The following is a 27,639-nucleotide window of genomic DNA, read 5'->3' as shown; positions in this document are numbered from 1 at the left end:
CCAGGGAGGGAGGCTTGGACAATAGGTTTCCTGCCTTGGGAGGTGCTAGCACCACCCTAGACAGGGCTTAGTGTATTGGGGCAGGGAGGGATGAAAGAAACGAGACACTGCCTGGGGCACACAAGGTGTCCCATGCATAGTCCGGTTCAAACCAGTGCTGGGGCACTCCAGCCCCAGTCCTGGCGAGAAACTGGACAAAGGGAAGGGGGTGTAACCACCCCCCTCCCTGGTCCCACCCATAGGAGGGACCTAGCAGGTAACCCAGCCCCCCAGATTAGTATAAGAGTGGGAGCTGAGTCCCTAGGACTTTGGATTATCCTGAAAACTGCAACTTGAACAGAAACTCTGGACCTTCGACATTCGACTGCGGAAGAAGACTGAAGAATCTCCCTTGTGGCCAAGGAGTGGCCACCCTGTGCAAACAGGCACCAACAAGCGACCTGCCGTTTGCTTTGCCCCAGTTCTACGAGGAACCGACTGCAGAGCCCAACCAGCGCCTTGACTTCCAGACTTTTCCGACCCTGATCCACATCCACAGCAAAGCTGAGATCCGTGGAGGCGACGAGAGACGTGGGACCGGCTACCTGGGAAAATTGGCTACTAGCTTCCAGCGCAGCTTCTGAGGCATCCTCAAAGTTGTGCTCTTGGAATTGAGAAGCTCCAACCCCGAGCACCATCTGCACCAAAGATCAGCCCTCCACACTCCACGAGTTCTGCGTGGGGCCCTTCTGCATTTTCCTGCTCGACGCGTCTGTCCAGTTGCTTGCCCGTTGGCTAGTAACCTCAGCAACGACGAACCCTTGACTTTCCACTGCTGGTTTGGCTCCTCCAGACTGGTCCTTGCTTCCCTGTGAAAGAGAAGCACCTCAGGCCTTCCTGGTCTGCAACAGAAGCGAATCCTTCATCCAGCGTGGGTTGCGCTTGCCAAGGCTTGTTGGGTCTGAACTCGATAACAACACCGCCAACAGCAAGAGCCCTCTTGGGACAGCTCACCTCCTGGTTCTGGTCATCCTCGACGCCTCCTGGTACCCGTGGCTACTGCGACAAGCTTCACCTCTTCACCTGCATCTTCACGACCTCGCCTGGTTCCTTCCTGGTTCCTTCCCGGCTCCTGGCTGGTGACCTAGACTCTGTCCCTTCTGCTTGCAGGTACCCTCCTTCTTGATTCCCACCTTGGAATCCACCGGACACTCTTCACTGACTGCCTGTCAGCACCTTTTCTTCAGGCATCCATAGGAGTCGACGACGAAACCCGACGCAAGTTCACACCTATGCACCCGCAGCCCGTGGGCTAGGTAAACTGAGTACTCCGGTGCTCACAAGGGTATTGACTATCCCAGAGGCTAGTTTCCAAGTCTCTAACTCCTAGCTCTTTCCGAAGTGTCCTAAAACTCTTAATTTCTAAACATCACTAGTTCTATCGACTTTAATGCATTACTCGTGAGTGTTTCCACTCTGCACCTGAATCCCGTGGGCCTCCCACTGCCTAGCAACTGGTAGTATAGTGTAGCCCCAGCGATTCCCTAGGCCTAGGCCTAACCTATGTTTGTGACAGTGGTTCTTATACCACTTACTTAGTATATGGTTTGCGTGGCCCCTAGGGCCTAACTGTATTACTTACCTGTGTGACTTATGTATGCTTAAATAAGACTGTGTTGTACTTACCTCGAATCTCATAAAGAGTGCTGAGGGTATTTTGACTAGAATAAATACATCCTATTTTTATATATATCTATTGTGGTGTCCTTTCATTTGGTATTCAAGGGATTGCAAATGGTATAACAGCTGGCTTCACATGCCATACAGAGTTTAGCCTAAGACTGCTCTTGTCCATGCTACCACTAGGATAGCTGGTCTATAAGGTTGACTTTACAACCAATCACCATAAGGGTTGTTTGGACTGATACAAGGTGTACACTAGAATTAGTGACATCATATATCAGGCCAACTTCTCACAGGTATGTTTTATTTATAGTCTGTGAGCACTATTTTCTTTAATGACTTTTTCCTGCCTGCCGCAGGACATGCTATCCCACAACTGCTTTTTAGGTCTCGGCTAGCGTAGGCTGCACAGACATGCGCAGTCTCACTGGCGAGATTTTATGTTTTTGGGTAGCTGTCACTAGCGGAGTTTAAGCCCCGCCCCTCTTTTCCATTGGCTGGCGTCACCGTTTATGCTAAACGGTGGCCAGCCATTGGAAAAGAGCTTCCAGTGACGTATACTTTTTTCTTTTAGAGCCGTCCCAGTTGGACTGGCTCGTCTGACTTCCTGCTGGCATAAAAGGTTTCTTATCTTCTTTATGGGGCCAAACACATGGCCCCATAAAGACAAGAAACCTTTTAGCAGGCGAGGCTGTTCAAGTGGAATGGCAGAAAAAGGCAACAAAAACGTCATGGTGAGCACTTGTTATTTTCTTACTGTCACGCGCTATGTCACTGAAATCCGTGATTTATCTGCAGGGAGTCCTTCTATGCCACACACAAGCACCTTCGTGGCATTTTGTGCCACAGCAGTTGTTCCTAAACATCTCTATCTTCCTTGCATGGAGACAGTACAAGTAATTTCTGGGCGTGTAAGATCCACAGAGCCGTGTTTTTTGTATCGCAGTTTTATATAGCTCGAATTCAACCTGGAGGTATCAGGGCGCTTTACAGGAGCACCAGCTGTTCCAGACGGGCAAATCCAAGTTTTGTTAGGCGCGGGGAGATGAAGTGATTTGCCCAGAATTACAAGAGGTTGAGCCGCAGAGACTCAAACCTGGTTACCCAGCTTCGAGGTCATATGCTCTAACCGTTAGGCCACATCTTAATGAGTCCAGCCTGCAGGAACAGGGGCCCCTGTACATACACTCCAGAGTGTGTCACTCCTGGGCGTGTCACTCTTAAGTTTGTCAGTCCTGTGTGTCTCTCCTGAGGTTATCACTCCTGTGTGTATCACTACTGGGTGTGTCATTTCTGAGGGTCTCACTCCTGAGTGTGTCACTGGGGTGTGGGGGAGAGCAAACAACCCCGTACTGGTCACCGTGTTCTATTTGTATGCCGATGCTTGTTTAAACCCTAGAGGGGCTTGGTGGGCGCTATACCCTGACATTGTCACGTGAGAGCTTGTGTCTCACTCTTCGCCAACCAGCAGGAAGTGCGTGAATCTTCTGGGAGCGAGGGGCACTTATGGAGGGGAGAGAGTGTATCCCCCACGAGCACGAGAGTACCTCTGAAGCACGTGACAGTGAGTGCACGTGTGAGGGTGTGTGAGATCGGCAGAGCCGTGTTTTTTTGTCTATTTTAGATTTGATCACCTGACACGTACCTGCACCATGCATCCACCTGTGCATGATCACCAGTATGTAGCGTAAATTGTTTTCCCAGTGAAGATGCATATGAGGAGTCTCAGGCTCCTGTCTTTGTAATGTATAGTTTTGACTAAGTGTGCGTCTTAATGTACGCTGGTGCCTGTTTTGTTTCCTTTTTCCCTTTTCTATAGGCCAATCCAGCAAGTAAGAGTCTAGTTTTTCCGACACTTACTTAGGGTAGTTTTATACATCACTGTAAATAATTAGTAACACACCCTCACAATCTTGTAGATAGTTGAAATCACTGGTCCTGATGAATTGCCGCTGGATCCCCCTGACCTTGTAGGCATGAAACATGTTGACCACCTGAGCAGAGTAGAGTAGTCCCTGACCCATTTAGTCAAGACTACCGCCTCTCATTTCATTTTTAACAGGGTGGTTTACTGACCGAATAAAATCATATATTCAGACTAACCAACCCCTTTTTAACCACACTCACAAACATCTACACCTACCTGGCCCTCACTTGCACTCACCCTCGGCAAGGAACAAAAGATCTCCGCCAAAGAGCCCCATCCCTGGGTGCCCGTCGGGAATTGCAGCGCCGACCTGACGAGGAGCAAAACCCAGATGATGAAGCATGACACCTAGCTTGCTGGGTGTGTGAGGGTTTTAGTTCCACCAATGTGGGTTCCCCCACCCCACACAGTCCTATACCCTTCAGGCTTACTAAACATTACCCCCCACTTAGTCTAAATTCCAAGGAGAGTGTGCTCTACACTCTCCTATACAAATAGAGGAACTGTATACTCTCTCCTGAGGTTATCACTCCTGGATGTATCACTACTGGGTGTGTGATTACGGAGGGTCTCACTCCTGAGTGTGTCACTGGGGCATGGGGGAGAGCAAACAACCCCGTACTGGTCACCATGTTCTATTTGTATGCCGATGCTTGTTTAAACCCGAGATGCGCTTGGTGGGTGCTATACCCCGACCTTGTCACGTGAGAGCTTGTGTCTCACTCTTCGCCAACCAGCAGGAAGTGCGTGAATCTTCTGGGAGCGAGGGGCACTTATGGAGGGGAGAGAGTGCATCCCCCCCCAGCACGAGAGTACCTCTGAGGCACATGACAGTGAGTGCACGTGTGAGGGCGTGTAAGATCGTCAGAGCCGTGTTTTTCGGCTTGCACTTTTATATAGCTCGAACTAGACCCGGAGGTATCATGGCGCTTTACACGAGCACCAGCTGTTCCAGATGGGCACATCCACGTTTTGTTAGGCGCGGGGAGATGAAGTGATTTGCCCAGAATCACAAGAGGTTGAGCCGCAGAGACTCGAACCTGGTTACCCAACTTCGAGGTTGTACGCTCTAACCGTTAGGCCACATCTTAATGAGTCCAGCCTGCAGGAACAGAAGCTGATGTACTTACACTCCAGAGTGTGTCACTCTTAAGTTTGTCAGTCCTGTGTGTCTCTCCTGAGGTTATCACTCGTGGATGTATCACTACCGGGTGTGTTATTACTGGATGTGTCATTACTGAGGGTGTCACTCCTGAGTGTGTCACTGGGGTGTGGGATAGAGCAAACAACCCCGTACTGGTCACCGTGTTCTATTTGTATGACGATGATTGTTTAAACCTGAGATTCGCTTGGTGGGCGCTATACCCCGACTTTGTCACGTGAGAGCTTGTGTCTCGCTCTTCACCAACCAGCAGGAAGTGCGTGAATCTTCTCGGAGCGAGGGCTACATATGAAGAGGGAGAGTGCATCCCCCACGAGCACGTGGCGCTTGGTGGGCGCTATACCCCAACCTTGTCACGTGAGAGCTTGTGTCTCACTCTTTGCCAAACAGCAGGAAGTGCGTGAATCTTCTGGGACAGAGAGGCACTTATGTAGGGGAGAGAGTGCATCCCCCACGAGCACAAGAGTACCTCTGAGGCACGTGATAGTGAGTGCACGTGTGAGGGCATGTAAGATCCGCAGAGCAGTGTTTTTTGTCTTGCAGTTTTATATAGCTCGAACTCAACCCGGAGGTATCATGGCGCTTTACACGAGCACCAGCTGTTGCAGACGGGCACATCCATGTTTTGTTAGGCGCGGGGATATGAAGTGATTTGCCCAGAATCACAAGAGGTTGAGCCGCAGAGACTCGAACCTGGTTACCCAGCTTCGAGGTCATATGCTGTAACTGTTAGTCCACATCTTAATGAGTCCAGCCTGAAGGGACAGGGGCACCTGTACTTACACTCCAGAGTGTGTCACTCCTGGGCGTGTCACTCTTGAGTTTGTCAGTCCTGTGTGTCTCTCCTGAGGTTATCACTCCTGGATGTATCACTACTGGGTGTCATTACTGAGGGTGTTACTCCTGAGTGTGTCACTGGGGCGTGGGGGGAGAGCAAACACTGGTCACCATGTTCTATTTGTATGCCGATGCCGGTTCAAACCAGAGAGGCACACTTCACACGTACTGTAATGTACAAACTATGCACAATCCGTCATGCTCAGTCTTCTGAATGAAAGGCAGCTAACGTTGAATAAATAAACACTGATCGTGTCTCCCAGCTGTTTCGCATGCAGACCCCCACAGAGGGCAGTGCTTCGACACGCATCCTCTGAGCTTTGTAACACTCACTTTCAGCCTCCGACTCTGTACACCTCCAGAGCCACACACCTATTCCTATGTGTACCTCTCCTCTGTCCCCGGCCACACGCTTTCTCAGCGTACTGAAACTCCCCTGGATGTCTAGCTCCTCTTTACTCCTCTTGGCGCTATGTTGTATGCTACAGGAGCAGTCGCAGTGCTGTGAGGTGAACAAGGGAGGGCGCCTCATTTCCTCACAGCTGTGATTGGTAGCAATCTGAGTATGTCAGTCCAGTGAGGAGGGGCACCGACCACCAAAAAATACAATAATTCTGTTTTAAATTCAAGCCTGCAGCTGTTCCACAACTACAACGTGTCAACAACATCGGTAGTCATAGGCGCACTGTTGACACATTCTTTAGTGTGCACACCCCGCACACACTTGACACATACTGTAGTGTACACACCACACACACACTTGATACATACTGTAATGTACAAACTATGCACAATCCATCACGATCAGTCTTTTGAATGAAAGGCAGCTATAGTTGAATAAGTAAACACTGATCGTGTCTCCGAAGTCCGCGCTCGGCATTACTCACAGTGAGGACTCTAGAATCTTCCTTTCAGAAACTGTTGCCAAGCTCGAAACTGCATTAAAGGTTTTCAAGATTTGGCTCCCTCTAACCCATGGCTCTTACCTTCATTAGGTACGCTTTCTGTGTTGTGTACCGTTCCCATTGTACCCTTCGCACTTTGTAGCACACAGTGTAGACAAGGGTATTCATAGACATGTGTAGACACTTTATAAACAAAAGGGGTCATATGTGGTTCGGCGAAGTGGCAAACCCTCTGCAAGGGTTAACGGGTCAGCTTTCAGTTGACGATTGCTGCATTCAGGTGTTGAACTGGTACTAATGAGGTGCGGCTTTGCTCATACACTATTAGTAGTTGTTAAACTGTCAAAAAACTGAAATATTACTGCTACATATTGTGCCACATTATGTTACATATTCGACTTTCCTTGCTGCATAATTATGTCAACCCTATTCTTCACTGCCACTTAATTCTAGCGGCCGTGCTATAGTGCTTTATAGTGTTTAATTAGCTGATGTAAGAAATACCTCATGGGCAGATATTTCTATTGTTCTGGTGTCAATCTGGCACTGACCAGATGTGGCAACAAACCCTTGTCACAGCCTGGAGTGCTGGTCCATTGGCAGAACCCCCAATCTGAAGCGAGAATAAACAGTATACATGGGTGGCGGGTCATTATATCCAAATAAGTATTTCTGCCCCTATAGATTTTGTTTCCAACTATCGCTATCATGTACTGCTAGTAACTGCGGCCTCCGTGGTGGTTCTTTCTGGCTTATCTGTACGTCATAGGAATTTTCACCATTCAGAAATAAATATATCTAAAGGGAAAGTTGAAAGAAATGAACGGCGACAGCAGCTCAAGTATTTAAGATTAACAAATGAGGATTCACGGTGTTACAGTTCGCATGAAGCGCACAACAGGAAGCAGCTACGGATAGGTCACATTATAGTACTTGGTGTCATGTGACACAGAGTGCCACCCTCTGACACAAATGTCACCTGTTAAGTAATGTAAACCCTTCTCCCCACCATAATAACAAAAAGATGCAACCAGGTCTGGACTGGCCCAAAAGCAGCAGCAAATGCTGCTCAGTGTGCACATTCACCCTGCCAATAACAAGGATTACTTCCTTCACTATTGAAAAACATAGCCAATAGGTCTCGCCTTTGGTCCCTTATAAATATTTAGTTATGCAGCACAATATCCTTGGTTCTACAACACCAACCGTTGCATGGCTAAACACTGATAAGGTCCCGAAGGCGAGCCCTATTGGCTACGCCAATGCTTGTTTTTTTTAACCAGCACACGTTTCCCTTCATGCATTGCTCGTCATATTGAGGTAAACAAAAAAACTTTTATTTTTTAAAGCGTTGCAACGTTGTGCTTCAACTTTAAATATTATTCTTTTTTTCAATGCACCACATCACGCTGTAGATTTAGGCAGCAACGTGCCTTTGTTTGTGCTGTGCAACTCACCTAAATCAACTTTTAAAAATCCTTATTTTCTTGCAACAGTGGGTAAATGCTGTGTCTTAGCAATGGCGCCTGTGCACCTATTGTCAGCAGTTCGGTGGCTTCTTACATTTTCACCCTCTTTCCCTATATGACCTTGATGGCGCTGTTGTGTTGCCTGGACGATGCAGGTCCTATTTTCTTTTAACAGCGGCAACATGCTGTGTTTTAGCAATGGCACCTGTGCACCTATTGTCAGCAGTTTGGCGTTCTCCGCTTTCCCTATAATAATAATAACCTTGTATTTGTAAAGCACACATCTACCTCCGAAGTGGTTTCCCGGTGCTGGGGGCCCTCGGGAAGATTAAGCGAGATATTGCCCAGAGTCACATGGTGCTGGGCTGACCTGCTGCCGGCGCCGGAGATCGAACCGTGAACCCCATGGCGGAGTCAGGCACCCTGGCCGCTGCGCCACACCTCTTCCACGTGACCGCGTAGGCGCTGTTGTGTTGCCTGTACCTAAGTAGCTGTGAGATGCCTAGAGCCACTCAGACATGACGGACAGCAGCAGAGGTTTGTTTTCTTTAGCTGATCCTTCTCCCTTCATCCGAACCTCTCTCTGATAGCTTGTTGCTCTTGGAGTGGCTCTTGTTTGAGAGTCTTACGACTTTATGTGGGAAACAATAACGGAGTCAGTTTGCATTGGGCCCTGCAGATTGTGGCCGGATTTCCAGCTTAATTAAACGATGGGCATTCACTTACCAAGTTGGTAATTCTTTCATATTGAACTGTCCATTTTCTACTACTAAATGGAGCACAATGTCAAAAATATATTGATTATGCGACTGGTGAAGGCCTGATAACTCATTGCCTGTCCTCGGTCCTCCAGGGGTAATTGACGGTTTCCTGATTTGCTTGTGATCAATAGACGCATCCTTTATAGCACACAAACACCACTTCATCTCGGCAGCTTTGGTAAATAAACACCACGTGCTCACCTATTGTTGTGGGAGTAAGACAGAGATAATGTGGTAATACTGCTGGAATGTAGGCCAGAAATGTACTTGCGTTTTCCAAATGTTGTGTTTGTATACCTTGTTTAAAGAGGTCAAATAGCGAACAGACATCTATTGACGGAAAACAGTTTTGACCGAATATATTGGTTGCTGGCAAAATAAATCGTAGAAATAAATTGGGTGGGGATCGTAGTTTTGCGTTAAGGACATTTTACTAGACGTTTAAAAACAAAAGTGATTTTTTAATGAAAGATTCTCAGTTGCGATATATCCAGCTATACCCTGTATGTTAGTGGTTTATACTGTAAAATGGTGGTTTAGTTTACACGTGCACGATGGCTTCACCCCATACATTCTTCACCTTAAATCCCCTCCCCTCTCTGTTGATCCTCTATTTTCTCTGCAGCTCCCTAAATACTGGGCAAGTCCATCTTGTCCCTATACGCAGGGCCCCTGGAATTATGTGATTTTGTGATTGAAATTGAAATTGATTGCGGCATGTTGGTTCTGCTTTAATTGTGTATTTACCGCAACGTTGCGCTTTAACTTCAAACATAGGGGCAGATTTACAAGCACCATGCGCCACTTTTGCGTCACTTTTCCCATGTTAAAAATGGAGCAAAAGTGGCGCAAGGGCCTTGTAAATAAGCCCGATAATTTTTTTTTCAATGTGCCACACCGCGCTGCAGATTTAACATGGCAGCCACGCACCTTTTTTATGTGGTACGTGGCTCGCCTAAATCAACTAATAAAAATCCCATTTTTTTTTTAACAGCGGCAAAATGCTGCGTTTTAACTTTAAAAATGGATGGCATCAGTGCGCCTATTATCAGCAGTTAGGTGGCTTCTAACATTTTCGCCCGCTTTCCCTACATAATTTTTTCATAAATCGGAATTGGTGGTAACCTCATTTTTAATTTCATCCTCCTTATTCCCCCCATGTTCGCATTGCCTGCACATTAATAGAAATTAACACGACTCACCACTTGGGTGAAAGTCGCGCCGCCTCACTCCCGACCGTCATCTTGAGTGTGGGCTTAGAGACGCTCCCAAGACGCCTCTGGGGGTAGCGCTCTAGTCTTCCCGAGTGCTCTTTGGCAAATACTATTTAGGGGACTAGTTGGCTGCGCGCGGACAACAAATTGGATTGTCACGCTGCCGCTGCCGCTTCTGAATTACTGCTGCACTTTTAAATATTGTCGGAGCACTTTGCTCCTTTTTAAAATTGGACTTGTTGTGTTGTTAATTTTTTCATAAATCAGAATTGGTGGTAACCTCATTTTTAATTTCATCCTCCTTACTCCCCCCATGTTCGCATTGCCTGCACATTAATAGAAATTAACACGACTCACCACTTGGGTGAAAGTCGCGCCGCCTCACACCCGACCGCCATCTTGAGTGTGGGCTTAGAGACGCTCCCAAGACGCCTCTGGGGGTAGCGCTCTAGTCTTCCCGAGTGCTCTTTGCCATACACTATTTAAAGGACTAGAATGCAAGCGTGCAGCGCATGCGCGCAGCGGCGCGCCGGAGGAGCGTCAGAGGAAAGCCCGTCTGCGCCCGTCCGCGGCAGGACGGGCCCAGGGGCCAGTACCCCTCGTCTGCCTCATATTTACTCTATAGATACCCTTCGGGCTCTAAGGACAGGTAATACGGAGCTAGACACTACAACACTAGCCAAGCTTCGAGAAGAAGCTTTGCTGCAGGGAGAAGGCGAACCTAGACGATCCAGGAGTTCGCCACACCCCCTTAGGTCCGAGGGCTAAAAATTGCGACGCTGAACACGCGCTCTTTGCAAAAGCACCATTTGGAGGTTTTTTCACTCCTTGTTGATGGCGAGATTGATATCCTTGCCCTTACGGAGACCTGGCTAGGTACGTCATCTACGCCGGACATACTGGCGGCATTGCCTCCCGAATTTGATGCGCTATGGTATAATCACCTCAATGACTGGAGAGGGGGGGGGGGTCGCCATTTTATTTAAAAAAAGTTTCAAGGTGACACAGGTCGTAGCTGAAAACTGTGACTGTGCGGAGCTCCTGGGGATAAAAATCTCACTTAAATCCTCCTGTATTATGTTGCTGGTAGTGTACCGCCCACCACAGAGCTCGCCAGATTTTAATGACGCCTTCCTGGAGCTCTTGACGGATTTGGGCTCCAGATATAAATCCCTTATGGTGGTAGGGGACTTCAACTACCACTGGGATAAGGTACCTAGAGACCTCACAGAGGTAGAGTTTGAAAATAATCTTTCCTCGCTTAACTTACAGCAACTAGTAGTGGGACCAACGCATGTGAAGGGCCATACAATAGACTTAATTTGGTCTTCCATATCCCAGACAGAAATAACTGAGGTCAGTCCCTGCATATGGTCAGACCATTTCCTGATCAAGTGCTGGGTTCCAGGAGACCCCTCACCTGCAGTATCCAGTCAATTGTGGAGAAAGGTCCGGTCTTGGAAGAAGATAGAGGCAAACTCTTTACTTTCCACGCTGCTTTCCACTTCACTTCCTAAGATGAGGGAGACGAACCTAGACTCCGATACTACAGCCCTTATGGCCTGGATCCGTGCTGCTCTGGACAAACTGGCCCCTGAGCGGCTGGAGAAGACCAGAGCAAAAGGAAAGGGAGCACCGTGGTTTGATGCCTCACTCAGGGAAAAGAAACAAGCCCTCCGTAAGGTGGAAAGAAGGTGGAGACTCAGCTATAGCCCAGCGGAGTCAGAAACCTATAAAATGCTTCTCTCAAAATACAAGGCGGATATCCTGGTGAGGAAGTCAGCCTTCTATGAGAATAAAATTAGAGGGGCCACGAACAAACAAAGGGAGACCTTTGCGATCCTAAGGGAATTGACGCAGCTGGATGGGAAGATTCCTGCTAGTGACCAACCCGACTGTGACACCTTTCAGAGGTCCTTTCTTCAGAAAGTACAGGACATTATTAGGGACATCACGGAGATCCCAGCTAAACCTCTGCTGTAATCTTGCCCTGCTAGTCAGGAGACGATAGGGACGTTGAACAGTTTTCCATGTATTGACGAGGAGAGCCTGGCTGAGCTTGTCGGCCAAGTCAAGTCAGGCTCCAGCATGGATACATGCCCCCCGAGAATCTTTCAAATGGCCCTGCCTGGTATTCAAACTCAGCTGTTGAGCCTACTGAACGATTCATTAGAGGCGGGCTATCTCCCAGTCCAGCTGAAGGAAGCTAGGGTTTCTCCACTCTTAAAGAAAGCAGGAGCAGACACCAAGGCTTTAAAGAACTATAGGCCTATCTCGCAACTGCCATTCCTGGGCAAAATCCTGGAAAAACATGTTCTGAACACACTGGCTAGCTACCTGGAGGAACATGGTTTACTCCATGCCAGGCAGGCGGGCTTTCGGCCCCAACACACCACAGAACTAGTAATGGCCACTGTCACTGATGAGCTGAGAATCAGGGCGGACAATAAACAGCCTTGTGCCCTGATTCTATTGGACTTGTCAGCGGCATTCGATACGGCCAGCCCTACCATCTTGCTGGACTGTATCGCAAAGCTGGGAATAACAGGACAAGCGCTCAAGTGGCTTGAATCTTTTCTAACGGGTCGAACCCAGAGGGTGCAGCTGAGAGACCAGTTATCTGAGGCAAGTGATGTGACCTGGGCGTAACCCAGGGGTCCGCACTTTCTCCCTTGCTCTTTAACATTTACCTACAACCCTTGGTGGAGGAGTTAATGCATAGGAATTGTCAAACTTTTAACTATGCTGACGATACCCAGCTATTGGTCCAGCTGGAAGATACAAGGGAAGCACAGGAATCGGTAAGGAATTTGCTCCGATTCACTGTAAATTGGATGACCAATAACCTTCTGAAAGTGAATGCTGAAAAAACGGAGGTGCTGGTCATCACAAACCGAGTCAATCCCTGGTGCGATCTGTTCTGGCCCCCAGAACTAGGTACAACACCTATTCCTGGTAGGGTGGTCAAAAGCCTGGGGCTAAAGGTTGATGTAGACCTTTCCATGGCCCCTCAAGTCTCGGCGGTGGTGGGGTCTTGCACGGGGGTGCTGAGGCAACTGCGAAAGTTAGCACCTATTCTATCAGCCCCCACTCTGCAGTCCATCGTGTCCACCACAGTCATCTCGAGGCTGGATTATGGAAAGGCTTTATATCTTGGCCTGCCGCAGAAGTGTTGAGGAAACTGCAGGTGGTGCAGAATGATGCGGCCAGGCTGATCTATTCCCTACCTAGGAACTCGCATGCAACCCCACTTCTCCGGATGCTGCACTGGCTGCCTGTTAAGTTTAGAGTGCAGTTTAAGTGTCTTTGCATGGCTCACAAGGCAATTTTCGGCAAAGCCCCAGAATACATTAAACAGCGCCTGAGGAAGTACATTCCAGGCAGAACCTTGCATTCGGGTAAGGCCTCCAATCTGATCCAACCCAGATTTAAGTTAAAATCTAAAGGGGGCAGGGCTCTTTCTGTACTTCTCCCGCAATTGTGGAATGAGCTACCGGCCAGCCTAAAGGAAGACTCGCAGCTACTGTCCTTCAGGAAGAACTTGAAGACTCATCTGTTTAAAAAGTCAACATCTTCGCCCTAACTGGGGCCGACGGCGGAGTGATCTAGGAGACAGCAGGTTATGTTCCTTTTCTCTGTGAGCGCTTAGAGACCGGCGGTGATAGGCGCTATACAAAAACACTATAACATAACATAACATAACATGACCGTGTTGGCGCTGTTGTGTTGCCTGGACAATGAAGGTACTATTTCTTCTACCCCGCCCATTCCCCCTGCTCTCTGTGCAAAGGTATGCCTATGTGTCTACATTGCAAAATGCTTCTTATGGCTGTGCTGACTAGAAGGTTAGTAGTCTTAGCCAGTGTATTTTTCTTTTCTAATTATATTGGTATATCTGACGTTAAAGGATAGCTACCTGATTATCAAAGCCATCATTCACCCCCCTCCCCATAACCTCTTTAAAAAAACTAGACCATTTCATTTTGGGTTTTCGTTTGATAAATTGTAGCATAAACTGTACCTGGAAATGCTTTATTGTATTTGTCATGCCGAATTTGAGAGATTGTAAAAGGCTACTAGTTGTGGCACCCTTTTTTGAGGTCATTTCACATGCACCTTTCTGTATCTAACGAGTCTCTTCTAGTTGATCGAAATACCAGTCCCTCGTTAATATGTATATCAAGGAAGCTGCATGCTTTATCACCCAACCTTTGCATGTTTGGTGCTATTGCATTTTCCCTTTTACACACTACGGTTGCGTCTATTTAGTACCGACATTTTAATAGGGATTTAAAGATAAACTAGTTACTCTTAACTGTAACACAGACGGGTTTGTGTTCCATCGATTTATTAAAATTACAGTTTTTGTATAACAAAATCCCTTCTGTAAACAACTTCTGCAGATGGGGTCAATTCAATTCAAAAACTTTATTCGATCATAAATTAATGATCATAAAAGTACATACATACATAAATATAAAAAACATGAGGATTCAGCAAATTTTAGATTAATCACATGTCATGAAAATGGTGCTTTTCCTCAGACATATCGATTTTAAAATATATACAGCAGTAAAATAGCAGATGTCCTGTGAATTAAGTCCAAATAAAAGCCCCATGGCTGAAACAATATTAAATACATTATATTTTTTAAAAAGCGGTTTCAGGTATACTTTTCGAAGATGGAGATAAAGAGGGCATAACAATAAAAAATGCTCCGTACTTTGTTTAGTAGTCCCGTCACACGGACAGGGGGCAGTAGTATAAGTCTTCATTACAGGATACGCAACAAGCAAATGAACAGTCCCCATCCGGAGTCTTGTCAACACAAATTGGTGGGAACGAATAGTAACCAATTTAAGGTATCCTGGGGGCCCCATTTCTTCCTTATTATATTTGTCATAAAAGACATGTGAGGAGAACTGGACAGTAGCTGCGTTACGCTTCATCGTGCTAACCCTCAAAAATTCATGTTTAATCTCAGTCTTCGTGATGTCTAAAACACAAGAAGGGTTATCACCAACCCTAAAATTAAAAAGAACATCAAATGTTCGGATAATATAGTTAAGCCACGGGATGCGGGAACATTTATCCAAGTGAAGACAATCGGAGATTATCTTTCTTGTAAAGCCAGTCTGTTCCTTCGACCAAATAGATCTCCATACTAACAGGGGTCTTAGTCTGATCAAGTCAGATAGATGTTCTAAACCAGACTCTTGATGGATCAACTTTGTTGAGGAAGAAGATGGCAAACAAAGGAGTTTTTTAATAAATTTGTTCTCCTCTACCTGGAGCATGTTGTTATTACAATGGCCCCACACTCCTGAACCATATAGGGCCAGAGCAACACATTTATGTCGATATAAATACAACATGTCTAGTATCCGTCTTGAGCCTAGCTTGGATGCAAACCTAAATAAGCCAAAAGAGCACTTGGCCATTTTGGCTCTTACATTTATCATTTCGGTGGTCCACATCCCCCCACTATTAAAAGTGATACCCAAATAACAAAATTTGTCCACCACTGTTATGGTTTGGTCCATAACTGTAAAGGGCCTTAGGTTCTTAATTTTCTTCCCACAGGGCATTATAAAAGTTTTTGAATTATTAATTTTTAATTTTCTCCCCTTGATAAAATCTGCAAATTTATTCATTAGTTTTTGCAACCCTAAGGGGGTTTGTGAGAGCAGAACCGCGTCATCCGCATAAAGCAAAATTGGGATGGATAAGCCACCAGCAGTCGGTGCATCTGCACTTGTGGACCGTAGTTCCGACTCAATTGCATTAATAAAAAGGGAGAAAAGGAGAGGTGCAAGGACGCATCCCTGCCTAATACCTGATCCTATTTTAACACTGGGGGTGCATTCCCCCGATTGCCCGTATCGTATCTTGGCTGTCAGATTCCTATAAAGTTGGGCCAGGAAATAAATAATATCTTGAGGGGCACCCATGTCCAACAAGGTTGACCACAGAAGACCATGGTCAACCAAGTCGAAGGCACTGGACAGATCGGCAAAACAAAGAAACAACGAGCCTTGTTTGGCTCGTGTATATTTACATATAATAAGGTCTAGGTTAATGCACTGTTCTATAGTGCCCAACCCCTTGCGAAATCCATACTGTGAATCTGCAAGGATCCCTTTATCTTCCACCCATTCCTCCAGACGACTCAATAATACTCTACTCATTATTTTTAGGGAAGCAGTAAGGAGGGAGATCGGGCGATAGTTTTTTGCCTCACCCCTCTCCCCTTTTTTATATACCGGAATAATAATTGATTCCCCCCAGGTCTGTGGAGCCGCAATCGTCGCAGCTGCATTAAAAACCTTTGTTAACAATGGGCTCCAAATGGAAATCTCGGCTTTATAAAGGTCAACGGGCACCCCGTCCGGGCCCGGCGCCTTTCCCCCCTTACTAGCCCGAATGGCTGCATCTACCTCTAGGACTGTGATATTGAGAGGTATGGGGGTTAAAGCCATGGTTTCACTATCCCCCCCAACAGCTAGTCCTTCGGGGTTAAAAATACTAGTAAAATGAGCCACCCATTGTTCCTCAGATACCTGGGCTGACATTACCGGGACTTCTTCATTTTGGAGGAAGGGACTATTTACAGTGGACCAGAAAAGCTTGGTATCCTTAAGGTCCACTGCCTTGGTCAAATTGTTCCAAGCCTCTTCCCTTAATTCCTGTTTCCTATCCCTCAGATGAATTGTGTATTCCCTTCTGAGGGTATTAACTGCTTCCTTATCTCTGGGTTTTCCCTTGAGAGCAGCTTTGAGTCTTTGTAGGGATTTGGTGCATTCTCTGTTAAACCATCCCCCATTAATCATAGGGTCCTTTTTTTTTCTTCCAGTTAAAATTTCAGCAACATTTTTATTAATAATGTCGAAACTAACTAGAATATCAACATTATTCTTTCCGGGTTCAAGACAGCATTCCACCTCGTCAATACAAGCAGACACGATAGTACAAAGTAATTGTTCCTCGTTTTGCCTACCCCATTTAATTCTAGGGCCATTAGGTCTATGTGGGACTATATCTGTCACTTCACCATGTAACGCCTTTTCTTTGTCCCCCCACAAAGAAAGATGCATTGTTAAACAGTTATGATCACTTAGGGCCGGATCTACTATTACAGGTAAGGAACACAGAGCTGTAATACTGGTGGAGACAATGAGGTAATCGATAACCGTGGCACAGTTCCTACCAATAAAGGTTGGTACCGAATTACCCTCACTGTCTACCCTAGGTAACATAATACATAAATCCATTTTGAGCATAAAAGTGTTAAGGGAATCCCCATAGGCCGAATGCATAAAGTGGGTCTGATCTTCCCCCACGTTGTCCCCATGCCCACACACCCTATTGCCACCAAATGGGCACATGTAAATGTTAAAATCTCCGCCCCACAAAATATCAAAATGCACATCACTGCACCCATATAGTCTTTCCACCTCCGCTTCAAGTTCATCAACCATATCTGTATTTGAGTGGTTAAAGGCATTATTGTAGTGATTTATAACTAAAACATTTCGCCCATTCCTATTTTGTAACCACAACAACTGAGAGTGTAGACCGACTGTCCGGTGGATTTTTACTCGAACCGGTAGCCTCACAGAAAGCAGTATCACCATTCCACCGCTGGCTCTCCCCATGTTGGATGGTTGGGCATGACAATTATAGGCAACATACCCGTCAAGATGGACATCTTCGGCCGCCCAAGTCTCCTGGAGACACAGGATATCAAATTGGGTTATAAATTCTGACCATCCTAGACATTCTAACTTGTTATTCCATCCAGCAATATTCCAGCTCGCCATCTTATATCCCCGTTCCATTGAACTAACAGCCTCAGTGGATGGTGGGGATAAGGTGTGGACATGGGTTAATTCCCCTAGCACGGGATCTACAGATAATAAGGTCAGGCTTGTACTTCCATTGGCCGGGGTAAAAGCATCAAAATTACAGTGAAGCTGGGCAAAATTACATGTACTGCCCCCAGAACTACATGCAACATTGTATCCATTGGGTGTATTAGTAACTAATAAACCTTTTTCCCCCGTTCCTCCTCCCGTGTCTCCCCCTATATCACCACGGAATTCCTTCTCCTCCTTCCCCGTGGCTCGATGGCATCAATCGCAGTCTTCCAGGCCACTAAACACCTCAAACCTGTTGGTGGTATCTAAGGGTGTAAAGGGTTTGAGATGATCCATTCTCCTATGTGTTAGGGGGTTATATCTTGGGCCTATAGTATTCCACCCATAAAAATCTACAGCTAATGGTAGTTGCCTGTCGCTAAATATAGGACCATTATTGTAGACAGGTGGGCAATATGGGTTTGGAAACATTTGTCTCAATAATGGTGGGGGGGGAGCTCGCTGTGATTGATGATTTGGTGGGAACACCACTGAGCGAGGGTAAAAATATGTTAGGGGACAGGGGGTAATCGGTTTACTATCGTGGTCTGACGGCCAATTAAGTATAAAATGGACGGCATTCTGATCTCTAAAATTAATGACCACTATGTCTCCCTCAATATCTTTGGGTCTTCCTCCCAGCCAAGGAAGGCGGCGGACATGTATAATTTCTCCATTGATATTATTTGCAATAGGTCTGTGTAGACTTAGCCAGTGTGATATTTTATTTTTCAACTGGGTAAAGCTCTCCCGTTTGTCCTTCTCCAGCTCTGGTACCCCAGTAAGAACTACTACAAGGGGTACTGCTTCTGGTGGAAGTTCTGGAAGGGGACCCTTGTTATAATTATCTCGAGCCGGTCGCTCGTTACCTCTCTCTCTATTTATATTCCCTAGGGCTTGACCAGAGTTATTCCGCTGTCCATTGGACGTTTCAGCCTGTACTGATGTGGGTTTACTGTTAGGTCCAACAGGATTACTCCCTGATGTACTTCCACTCATACTAATTGAGGGTTGAGGCTGAATAGTAGTCTGATCAGGGGTAGGTAGCGTTATTGTAGCGGATGTACCTGATGAATGGGGTACCATTGGGACTTGTATAGAGGGGTTAAACGACACTTTATTAGTTACAAGCTTTTTCTCCAATTCTTGTTCTATCTTTCCAAGTCTGTCTTCTAGTTTGTTAAGTCTTTCTATGATAGCCAGGGAATAGGTCCTCATTATGGACTCTATGCTCTCAATCAAGGCCCTGTCTGAAGATTCCTGTAACTTCCCCACCGTTGGGGGGCTATCGGTGATGGAAATAACAGGGTCAGTAAAGGTAGTTACACATGAATGCGTAGGAGATATTGCTTTCCTTCCTTCGTCTGTTACTTTAACCAGTCCTCCTCTAGTACTAACACCCTTTTTCGTGCCAAAGTCTGCATGATTAAGTTTCCTCTTTGAAAGGTTATTTTTACGCCGTTTGGCCGGAGGGGGGCCATGGATTTTAACTTGCGTAACTTTTTTAACCCTACTGTTGACTTCTTTTATTTGTTTGGGGATTGGGGTAATTTGTGCTTTAGTTATAACAATAGATTTAGTTGTACTGGGAGTGATGACTGTAGTTACCTGGTTACTAGTGGTGCCTAAGGGTTCAGATTCTCTCGCAGATGTACCTTCTCTAAATATTAGAGGGATACTATCCTGCGAGGTAGTGCAAATATCACCCATAGAGCTCATTAGCACTGGTGACACCGGCAATGGTCTATTCTTTAGACTATCAATCGACCGCCGTCGTTCAGCCCGAAGTTCTTCCAGGGTAGGGGGAATTGGGGAATCCAAGAGGGTTTTCTTAAAATACTTATCTAATTTCCCATCTACCAGACCCACCGACTTCGCAGGACCCGGTAACTCCGGGGTTAAAATTTCAATGGACATAATGTTCATACAATGAACCCCACAAACACTTGCACAATAGTTCTATGTTAATCGGTATTCGGACAGGGGTTCTGGCCCAGTCCAGTCTCTGTGGGTCTTAGAGGGTCCGCCCTTAGTCCGGGCTTTGTCCCGGGTGATGTCCCGCACACGCGTCCCGCTGACGCGTAGTGACCTCAGGTCTTATGCTATACGTAGATAGAGAGGGCGGAGACACGGGAAGAGGCGGCAGGTGTGCTGGATGCAACACGCACAGCCTGCTGGACCTCGCAGTCCCGTCCTCCTCCACCGCACTCCCCCAGTCTATTTTCGAAATCCACAGGGGCTCCCCGCATACAGGTCCAGTAAGACTAGTGCCCAGCAGGGCTCCACACGGCTTCAGTCAAAAGGGCTGGTACAAGGCAAGGACTCCTCGGCGAGCGGCAACCGCGAAGCGGGGGCCGCGAGCGGTTTTCACCGGTCAGCAGGGGGCGGAGACACGGGAAGAGGCGGCAGGTGTGCTGGATGCAACACGCACAGCCTGCTGGACCTCGCAGTCCCGTCCTCCTCCATCGCACTCCCCCAGTCTATTTTCGAAATCCACAGGGGCTCCCCGCATACAGGTCCAGTAAGACTAGTGCCCAGCAGGGCTCCACACGGCTTCAGTCAAAAGGGCTGGTACAAGGCAAGGACTCCTCGGCGAGCGGCAGATGGGGTCATACTAGTGAAGTATGCTACAGAATCCTATGTGATGTATGTCAGGACATGAAGTGTGCGCCATGTTAATGCCTCTTTGTTGGGATCTTACCCCGCCCCATCGCATCGCAATATTTACAGAGCGAGATGCACGGGCCCGGATACACTCATCTCTCACGTTCTTTCCTTCTAGTAAACAATTCTCTATATATTTATCCCTCAGGTCTGTCTTTCTCTGCTGTGTCGCTTTTGTTCTCTCCGTTTTCACTTGTCTCTTTTCCCTGCGTTCATCTTGCAGCAGTAGTATCCATTCACAGAAACTGCCCTCGCCCCAGAAGCTCAAATTGCAAGTTGTATGCTTTCACTTTCACAAATGCTTTCAAATGAACATAAAAAATTCCCAAAATAAAAATGTGCCATGTTTGTGATTCAATTGTGGGTTTCCTCGTTTAAAATAAATACATGGTTCTTTTTCTAGTTTTATTTTAGCAATAATAAATGGAAAAATATCTTTATAGTGGGCCACTTAGTCTGCTTGTGACCATTCACAAAACAATATTGGTAATTTGTCTATTCTTGAGAAACAACTTCAAGTGATACAGATTCCTGTGGCACACTTCCTGTTATGTAATTTTCTGTGCTGCTGCCTGGATTGAAGACTGTGCTATAAATTTGGAAATACCCTAGTTATCAGCCCCTGTCACGTATCCCTACGAGATTCTGGCAGCTGAACACAGTTGAAATCTTCAGGTGAAGTTGCAAGGGTGGAGGTAGAGAAGTAATTACTGCTAAAATATCTTATTTGCGTAATAATTGACCTCTACAAAGGTCCTTGCATGTAACCTTATTGCCGACACTCACCCCACACTGAGTCTCTGCCTGCTCACCTCCTGCACCTCCAGCAAGCCCCAGGCAGCCAGAGGTTTCATTACTTCTCTACAGAGCTTAGCTGCCCTTTCGCACGTTCAGGCAGTACCCAATGGGCTGGTCCGACAGATGTGAGGGCTGTTTTTAGGTCTCGCCTGGGCGTTGGAGCGCGCATGCGCTCCTAACTCTTTAGGTCTCGCCTGGAAGTTGGAGCGTGCATGCGCTCCTCGCTCTGCGAGATCTATTGTGGACAAGGAGATTTCAGAAGGGGACTCTAAGCCCCGCCCCTCAATTCCATTGGGTCTTGTCAGCATTTATGGTAAACGCTGGCTTCCCATTGAAAAGGAGGGTTTTTGGTTGCCGCCCTTTCCCTTTTTGGTCCGGCCATCCTGACTGGCTTGGCTGCTTTGCGTCTGTCGCAAAGCACTTTCTTATCTTTATAGGGCCATGTGTTTCTCATGGCCCCATAAAGACAAAAGATCGAAGCTTGTTTGTTCTTTAGCATGGCACCATGCATGCTTTCACTTTCATTATTAGTTCAGCGGGCCATGCGCTTTCCGTTTTACATGGCGGTCCGCACAAAACACTCCCGGAATGCTGCCCTTAATAAATGGCGGGCGCTTCTTCTTTCTTGTAGTTGTTCACCACATCCGTCTAGCTTTCAAAATATTAAGCACACATTTTAAGTCAGATATTCTTTACGTTTAAGGCTTTCCTGCCTAGTGCTGAAGTCAGCTGGCAAAAAGGCAGAAATCCGGGTGCCCTGTGTGATCACTGGCTAGATTTACTTCCTGGTGATTCGCGTGCCGCCCAGGAGCTTCGGGGACTGCAGCTTGCTGGGTCTCAGACCATGACGAGCCCTGTGCCCATGCTTTCTCGGTGTCCTTTGTGTTTGGGATTGCTCAGGGAATACCTTCCGTCACGCGCCGGCCTGTCTCAGACCCAGCAGCACCGAGAGCTGAGGAGAAACATTTTCACATTGGATGAAAAGTACCAGGTATGTACCAGCAAGTAATTCAATCATTTATTCTGCACGCAGGGTGGAGGAAATTAAAGGGGGATTCGGAACTCTGTGTAAACAAAACATTTAATCTGAGACAACGAACGCTCAAATGCAGAGTATACTCCTTTAATTTACCCGAGGAATTTGATTTACAAGTTGTGTGCTGTGGAAAATCACGTAATGGAGGAACAGAAACATGTGTGTTGGTTTTTTTTAAAATTCTCATTGAAAGTTTCCTCGGCAAGAGCGAGCTACGTGCAAGGTGATTTATTGGTCGCCACCTGTTCCTCTTCTCAAGCTTATCCATCCCTGGCGGCAAAATTAGACCTCAGTGAGGAACTATTTCTATGAAGGAATGAGCTTCTGCGCCCCAGAGACCAAACCAATTAGCGCTTACAGTGTTAAACATTGTGCCTTTTAGTGAACGACAAAGGCAGCCAGAAACCTCGTTATGCATTATCTAATTTAAAGATAACATGCTGCTCCGTGGGACGGGCGGTCACTCGGAGTAGAATTCATATGTGGTCCGCCTCAGAAGTAGAATATGCTATACGTATTGCTTAATTTCACAGCAGTAAATGAGTGCTTTTGAAGTATTGTTTAAATATGTGGACTAGATGGCTTTTCTAATTTTGTTCGATATTTAACCGTGATATGGTGAGTCAGGTGTAATTGGAGTATTAGCTTGTCAGTTGATGTAGTTCTGGTTTATCAATGGTGAATGAGAAAGTAATGTATCAAAGTTGTGGGATCTATAAAGTGTCTGTCCTGAGACCCTTGTCTGCCCTGATTGATTCCTAAACTTTCAGAGATCACGATGCTGCGTGTAACCTACTACTTATGCAAATTACTTTCACAAATGTGCTTACCTTCGCATCAATCAGTATGAATAGTATGTTGTATGTATTCTCTTCAGTTGTAAAGCCTTTATTGTCTACTCTTGAGTGTCTACAATGCTTGAATTGCACCTATGGTCAGAAGTGGTGGGCAACAGCTCTCATTTTTGGGAACCAGGAATTAATTTGTCATTATCAGACTTTTATTGTAACGGAGAGAAAAGGATCAAAGGCAACAACATAAGCTGCACACTGTTCCATTTTTTCTGGGACAGTCCAGGCAAGGTGGCGACTGTCCCTGGCAATGCAATAGGTCTCGAATTTACGCGAGTATAAGCTATTGGCATTGTAAAGGACAATGCCTTTTATTTACATTTTATAAACCAAAACATAAATAAAAGTTATTGTGATTTACAATGCCAATAGCTAAAACTCATGTAAAAGCGAGACCTATTGCATTGCAAATGCTTGTTTAAGGAGTTCATGGGCCTGTTTAATGGGCAGGTAGGCAGTTTTTTTAAACAATACAACCCATCTATCCCTTGCTCTTCCACCAACCCTGTCATCTCTTCCCCACACACCCACTACCCCCTCCTCTCTCCCTCACACTCCCACTACCCCTCTCATCTCACAGTCTCACTGCCCTCTCTCATCCCTCCCTCACACTCCCTGTATCGTTTCTCTACTGCCTTCTCACACATGCTACTCCTGTACCTCCTCACTCTGCACTTGTACACCTCTCTCCTCCCCCGGGTGCCCCTCCCACTCATCCCTCTGTCTCTCTCACTCTCTCTGATGCACGGTTCCAGCCTCTCTGGTATGATTGACTTAAGGTCTTCAAGCACTGTTTCTTTCCTGTGCCTTTTCAAGGTGTGCATCCCTCAAACACACTTTGTCCTATCTTTTTAGGGTGTCTTCTTTGTACACAGGCGCTCCTGCTTTATGCATCTATGGTCTGCTCTCCCATTCTTTCTCATTTTCTCACGCACTTTCTGCTCCTCTGTCTCGAGTTCATTCACCACTTTCTGATCAAACTACCTATTCCTCTCTATCTTCCTTTCTATCTATTCTGTGAAACTATCATCCCTATCTATTCACATTACTACATAGTTCCACTACACAAATACACTACCCACCACACAATTCCACCCCACACAATTCCATAACAAACAATTACACTACAACCCACTTAATTCCACACCACATACATCCACTACACTCCAAACCAAAACACATACAAATGAGGCGCCAATAGCTCTAACTGTCACAAATGCGAGACCTATTAAATGGCAAATTCTTGTTCTAATAGAGTGTTGCATCTTCCAATTTTTTCCCTGTCTATCAACGATTCACGGGTCTCACCTTGTGCATCTGTTACCCATTGCGATTGGTTGTGGTGCTCTGTGGCGATGGTGATCGTGTTGAGGAAGATTACCAGGATCACCACCCAGTAGAAAAAGTTGGATTTCACAAGCTCCCGACACTTCCTGCGGAACAGGCGGTTCCAGCGCCTCCAGCGTCGGCTGTAGAAAAGAAGCAATGAGGGTGAAGTGCGATGCAATTTACGAGCATGTGGCAGCAGAAAGAAATGTAAACAGACAGGACGGGTATAGATATACATATCGGTTATTCATAAAGTAGCTTGCGTACATTCAGAGCACACATGTGCAATGCATGGAAGTACAGTGGAGTACTTCCTACCAAAGCTGCAGCGGTGGCCGTTCCATTACAGGAGAAACCCTGCCCCCCTGCCACCACCAGTAAATAACACGGGTTTTAAACCCGTTTTAATATAGTTTTATTTTCATCCCCTGGACCCGCCCCAAGGACTCTGACGAGTCTTGGGGGCAGGTCCATTGGCTGACACTTCTGTTGGGGGAGTGGTGGGCACATCCTTCAATGCGCATGAGGTGGTTGACCGGCCGTCTCAGGCTGGCCAAACTCCTCATGTGCAGTGAAGCTCTCTCCAGGCTCAGCTGCATTGCTGGGGCTGGAGAGAGAAGCACAGACTCCCAGTCTGCCTGGGGCTGATGCTCAGGCCAATCCTGAAGCTGCTCTCATGCAAGAGCAGCTTCAGAATTGGCTGCAGGGCAGGCTGGGAGCCTGTGCCACAGAGCCTGAAGCAAGAAGAGCCGATGGTTGGGAGATGGCGGCAGCAGCATTAAGGTAAGTTTAAGTTGATTTATTTATTTCTCAAACCCTCTCTACCTCCATCCTACCCACCTCCTACCTCCCTCCTCCTGTCCGGCCTGCCCCCATGCCCCCCTTTGGCACCGGCAGGGGTTGGGCTGCCACTGTAAAGCTAAAAAATGCCGTGCAGTAATGGACCGTCAGGAAGCTTTCATCTACATGTGGGGCACTCAAGATATGCGCACAATTGATCAAATTAGCACATTCTTCTGAGGTGCAAGGTCCCCATCTGTACCTCTCATTCTTACCTCACACAAAACCAATCACAATGTCTTCTTACAATTTCATACATATTTATATAGCATAGATATCGACCACGGGCATGAAAACATTGAGTGTGCCTGAGTGGGTTGATGTAAACTGGTGTTCATATGCGTAACTTACTTTGCATATGCATACATTATGAAATGGGAACTGACAGTGGACTTCAAAATTAATGTGGGTAGAGGATAGATAGGTTAGACTCGCACAATCTCTCCTTATTTGCATATCCCAAGTGGAAGTGATCAAGTGCTTTCAAAGAAGGAACTCCTTCGTAGGGATTTACTGATCCACAAAGCAAAAGCAAATGAGTTGCTGTTATTTACCTAGGTCGTAGGATGCACCACTTACATCCTGGCACGACTCAGAAAATGCACTGAGGAATGTTGATGGAAATAGGCTTGTATATTTTCCCCAGTAAATCCTGAAAGAGGAACACTTTTTCCAGCATTGTTGAGCACTCCCATTATTAATTTGACAAATAAACCTTTTTTCTCATGGGACTTGCCCAAGCACAATCACATTTGGGAATCATGTGAGAGAAAAATATTCTTAAAAGGATTCAAAATGTTCCTGGTCAAACTTTTAGCAATTTGCTTTGCTACAGAAGAAAATTATTGTGATTCACCAGAACATGCACATTTTGGCAGGGGTGGGGAGAACTGGACGAAAATCACAAAGTGCTGCTCCTTTAATGCATGGGTACATCTATAAAACAAATCCCCTCACGCACAAAATGATCTACCTGTAAATATTCCAAGTTAGTGATGTTGACCCTACATTCCACCGTTGACTAAATACATGAGAGGTACACAATTGCATCTACCCCCCCCCTCCCCCCCCAAATTAGCAGTGGCAATGTAATTCTTTACTTTCACATGGACTGGCTCAGAGTGACCCATACATATCAATGATTTCCCAGGAGTGACATTCGTGAAGGGACAGGAACCTAATGTCATGTAACTTCACTAACTTCCCTTCTGGGAATATATGCACTACATATGAGTGAGATTGCACCCTAGCACTGTTATGCATGGAGAATCGACACAACTCTGTGTGTGCTGGTGCTTAATTTGTGACGGTCGTTTCCAGTGCTCAGCACCGGCTCTTAATTCACAGGGCCGTGACTATGCATTTTTTTTCTCCTCACTCCAGCAAGCTCAGCATCACCCCCGTGCCAGCTGGCTCCCTGTCGGCTGAAGGTTACCAGGAGCAGGTGGGGGGTTCCCATCAGAGCAGGACTGCTGACTGCTGGCACAGAGAGACCCGGCTGTATGTAAGCGCCAGCCCCTGGCCCCTTCGTGTAACAGAGGTGTGCTCCTTCCCCTTCAAGCCACTCCAACCGGGCACTAGACCCCACACTCGCCGGCTGCCCGTCCTGTGCGTGAAACTACTTCCTGACCTGGGCACTCTCCACAGGCGTAGTTCTACTTGTCTGAGGAGATGTGAGGTGCCTCTTATTACCCCACCTGCCCTCCACTCTGCAGTGTTAAGTCGTGATTCCTCCCATGTGCCTTCTAAGTAGAGAAGATTCCCGATACTCAAGCTGTGTCAAACTACACGCTCCTGCTGTCTTGTCGCTGTTCTCAGTGGTCGTGTTTGGCATGAGGTCATAGTGAACTTATAGTGCAACGGACATCCACTCTCGTTTTTACAAGTGGGCATGCGTATCTCATAGGCTTCTCTCGCAGAAGTTAACAAATGTGCATTCTGGTCGCCTGCCTCTGTTTATAGAATACAATAGGGCGCAAAACAGTATTGGTATTGCTTGTGAGCTAGGCGCAAATTGTGAGTGCTTAGATATTGCACCTTTTAGCTTTTCGGTGGTGAAAGCACTCAGTACACATAACATGCAAAATTCAAGGGTGCCACAAATACCGTTTTTGAGCACCTGGACTTAATTACGAATTAAGCACTGACAGGTGTGATGCTGATGGTATGGGCTTGTCCAAAGCCTCTGGTTCCTACTGTAAAATTGGGACCTATGATTTTGTGAATCCACCATTTTATGCTCAGTTGAAAGTACATTTCTGAAAACCA

General features: G+C 46.5%; 1 protein-coding gene across 1 annotated transcript in view; it reads right to left on the bottom strand.

Annotated features, from left to right (window-relative positions):
- Positions 1–27,639, bottom strand: part of CACNA1S (calcium voltage-gated channel subunit alpha1 S) — a 753,083-nt gene that overhangs the window by 403,453 nt on the left and 321,991 nt on the right. Inside the window, exon 10 of the mRNA XM_085643164.1 lies at positions 24,511–24,671. Coding sequence (XP_085499290.1) covers positions 24,511–24,671 — 161 coding nt within the window. The remainder of the gene's footprint in view (positions 1–24,510; positions 24,672–27,639) is intronic.

Source organism: Triturus cristatus, chromosome 1_1, assembly GCF_964204655.1.
Source record: "Triturus cristatus chromosome 1_1, aTriCri1.1, whole genome shotgun sequence".
NCBI classification, from domain to species: Eukaryota; Metazoa; Chordata; class Amphibia; order Caudata; family Salamandridae; genus Triturus; species Triturus cristatus.
The sequence above is the reverse complement of the archived record's forward strand: the minus strand, read 5'-3'. Positions and strand labels throughout refer to the sequence as shown.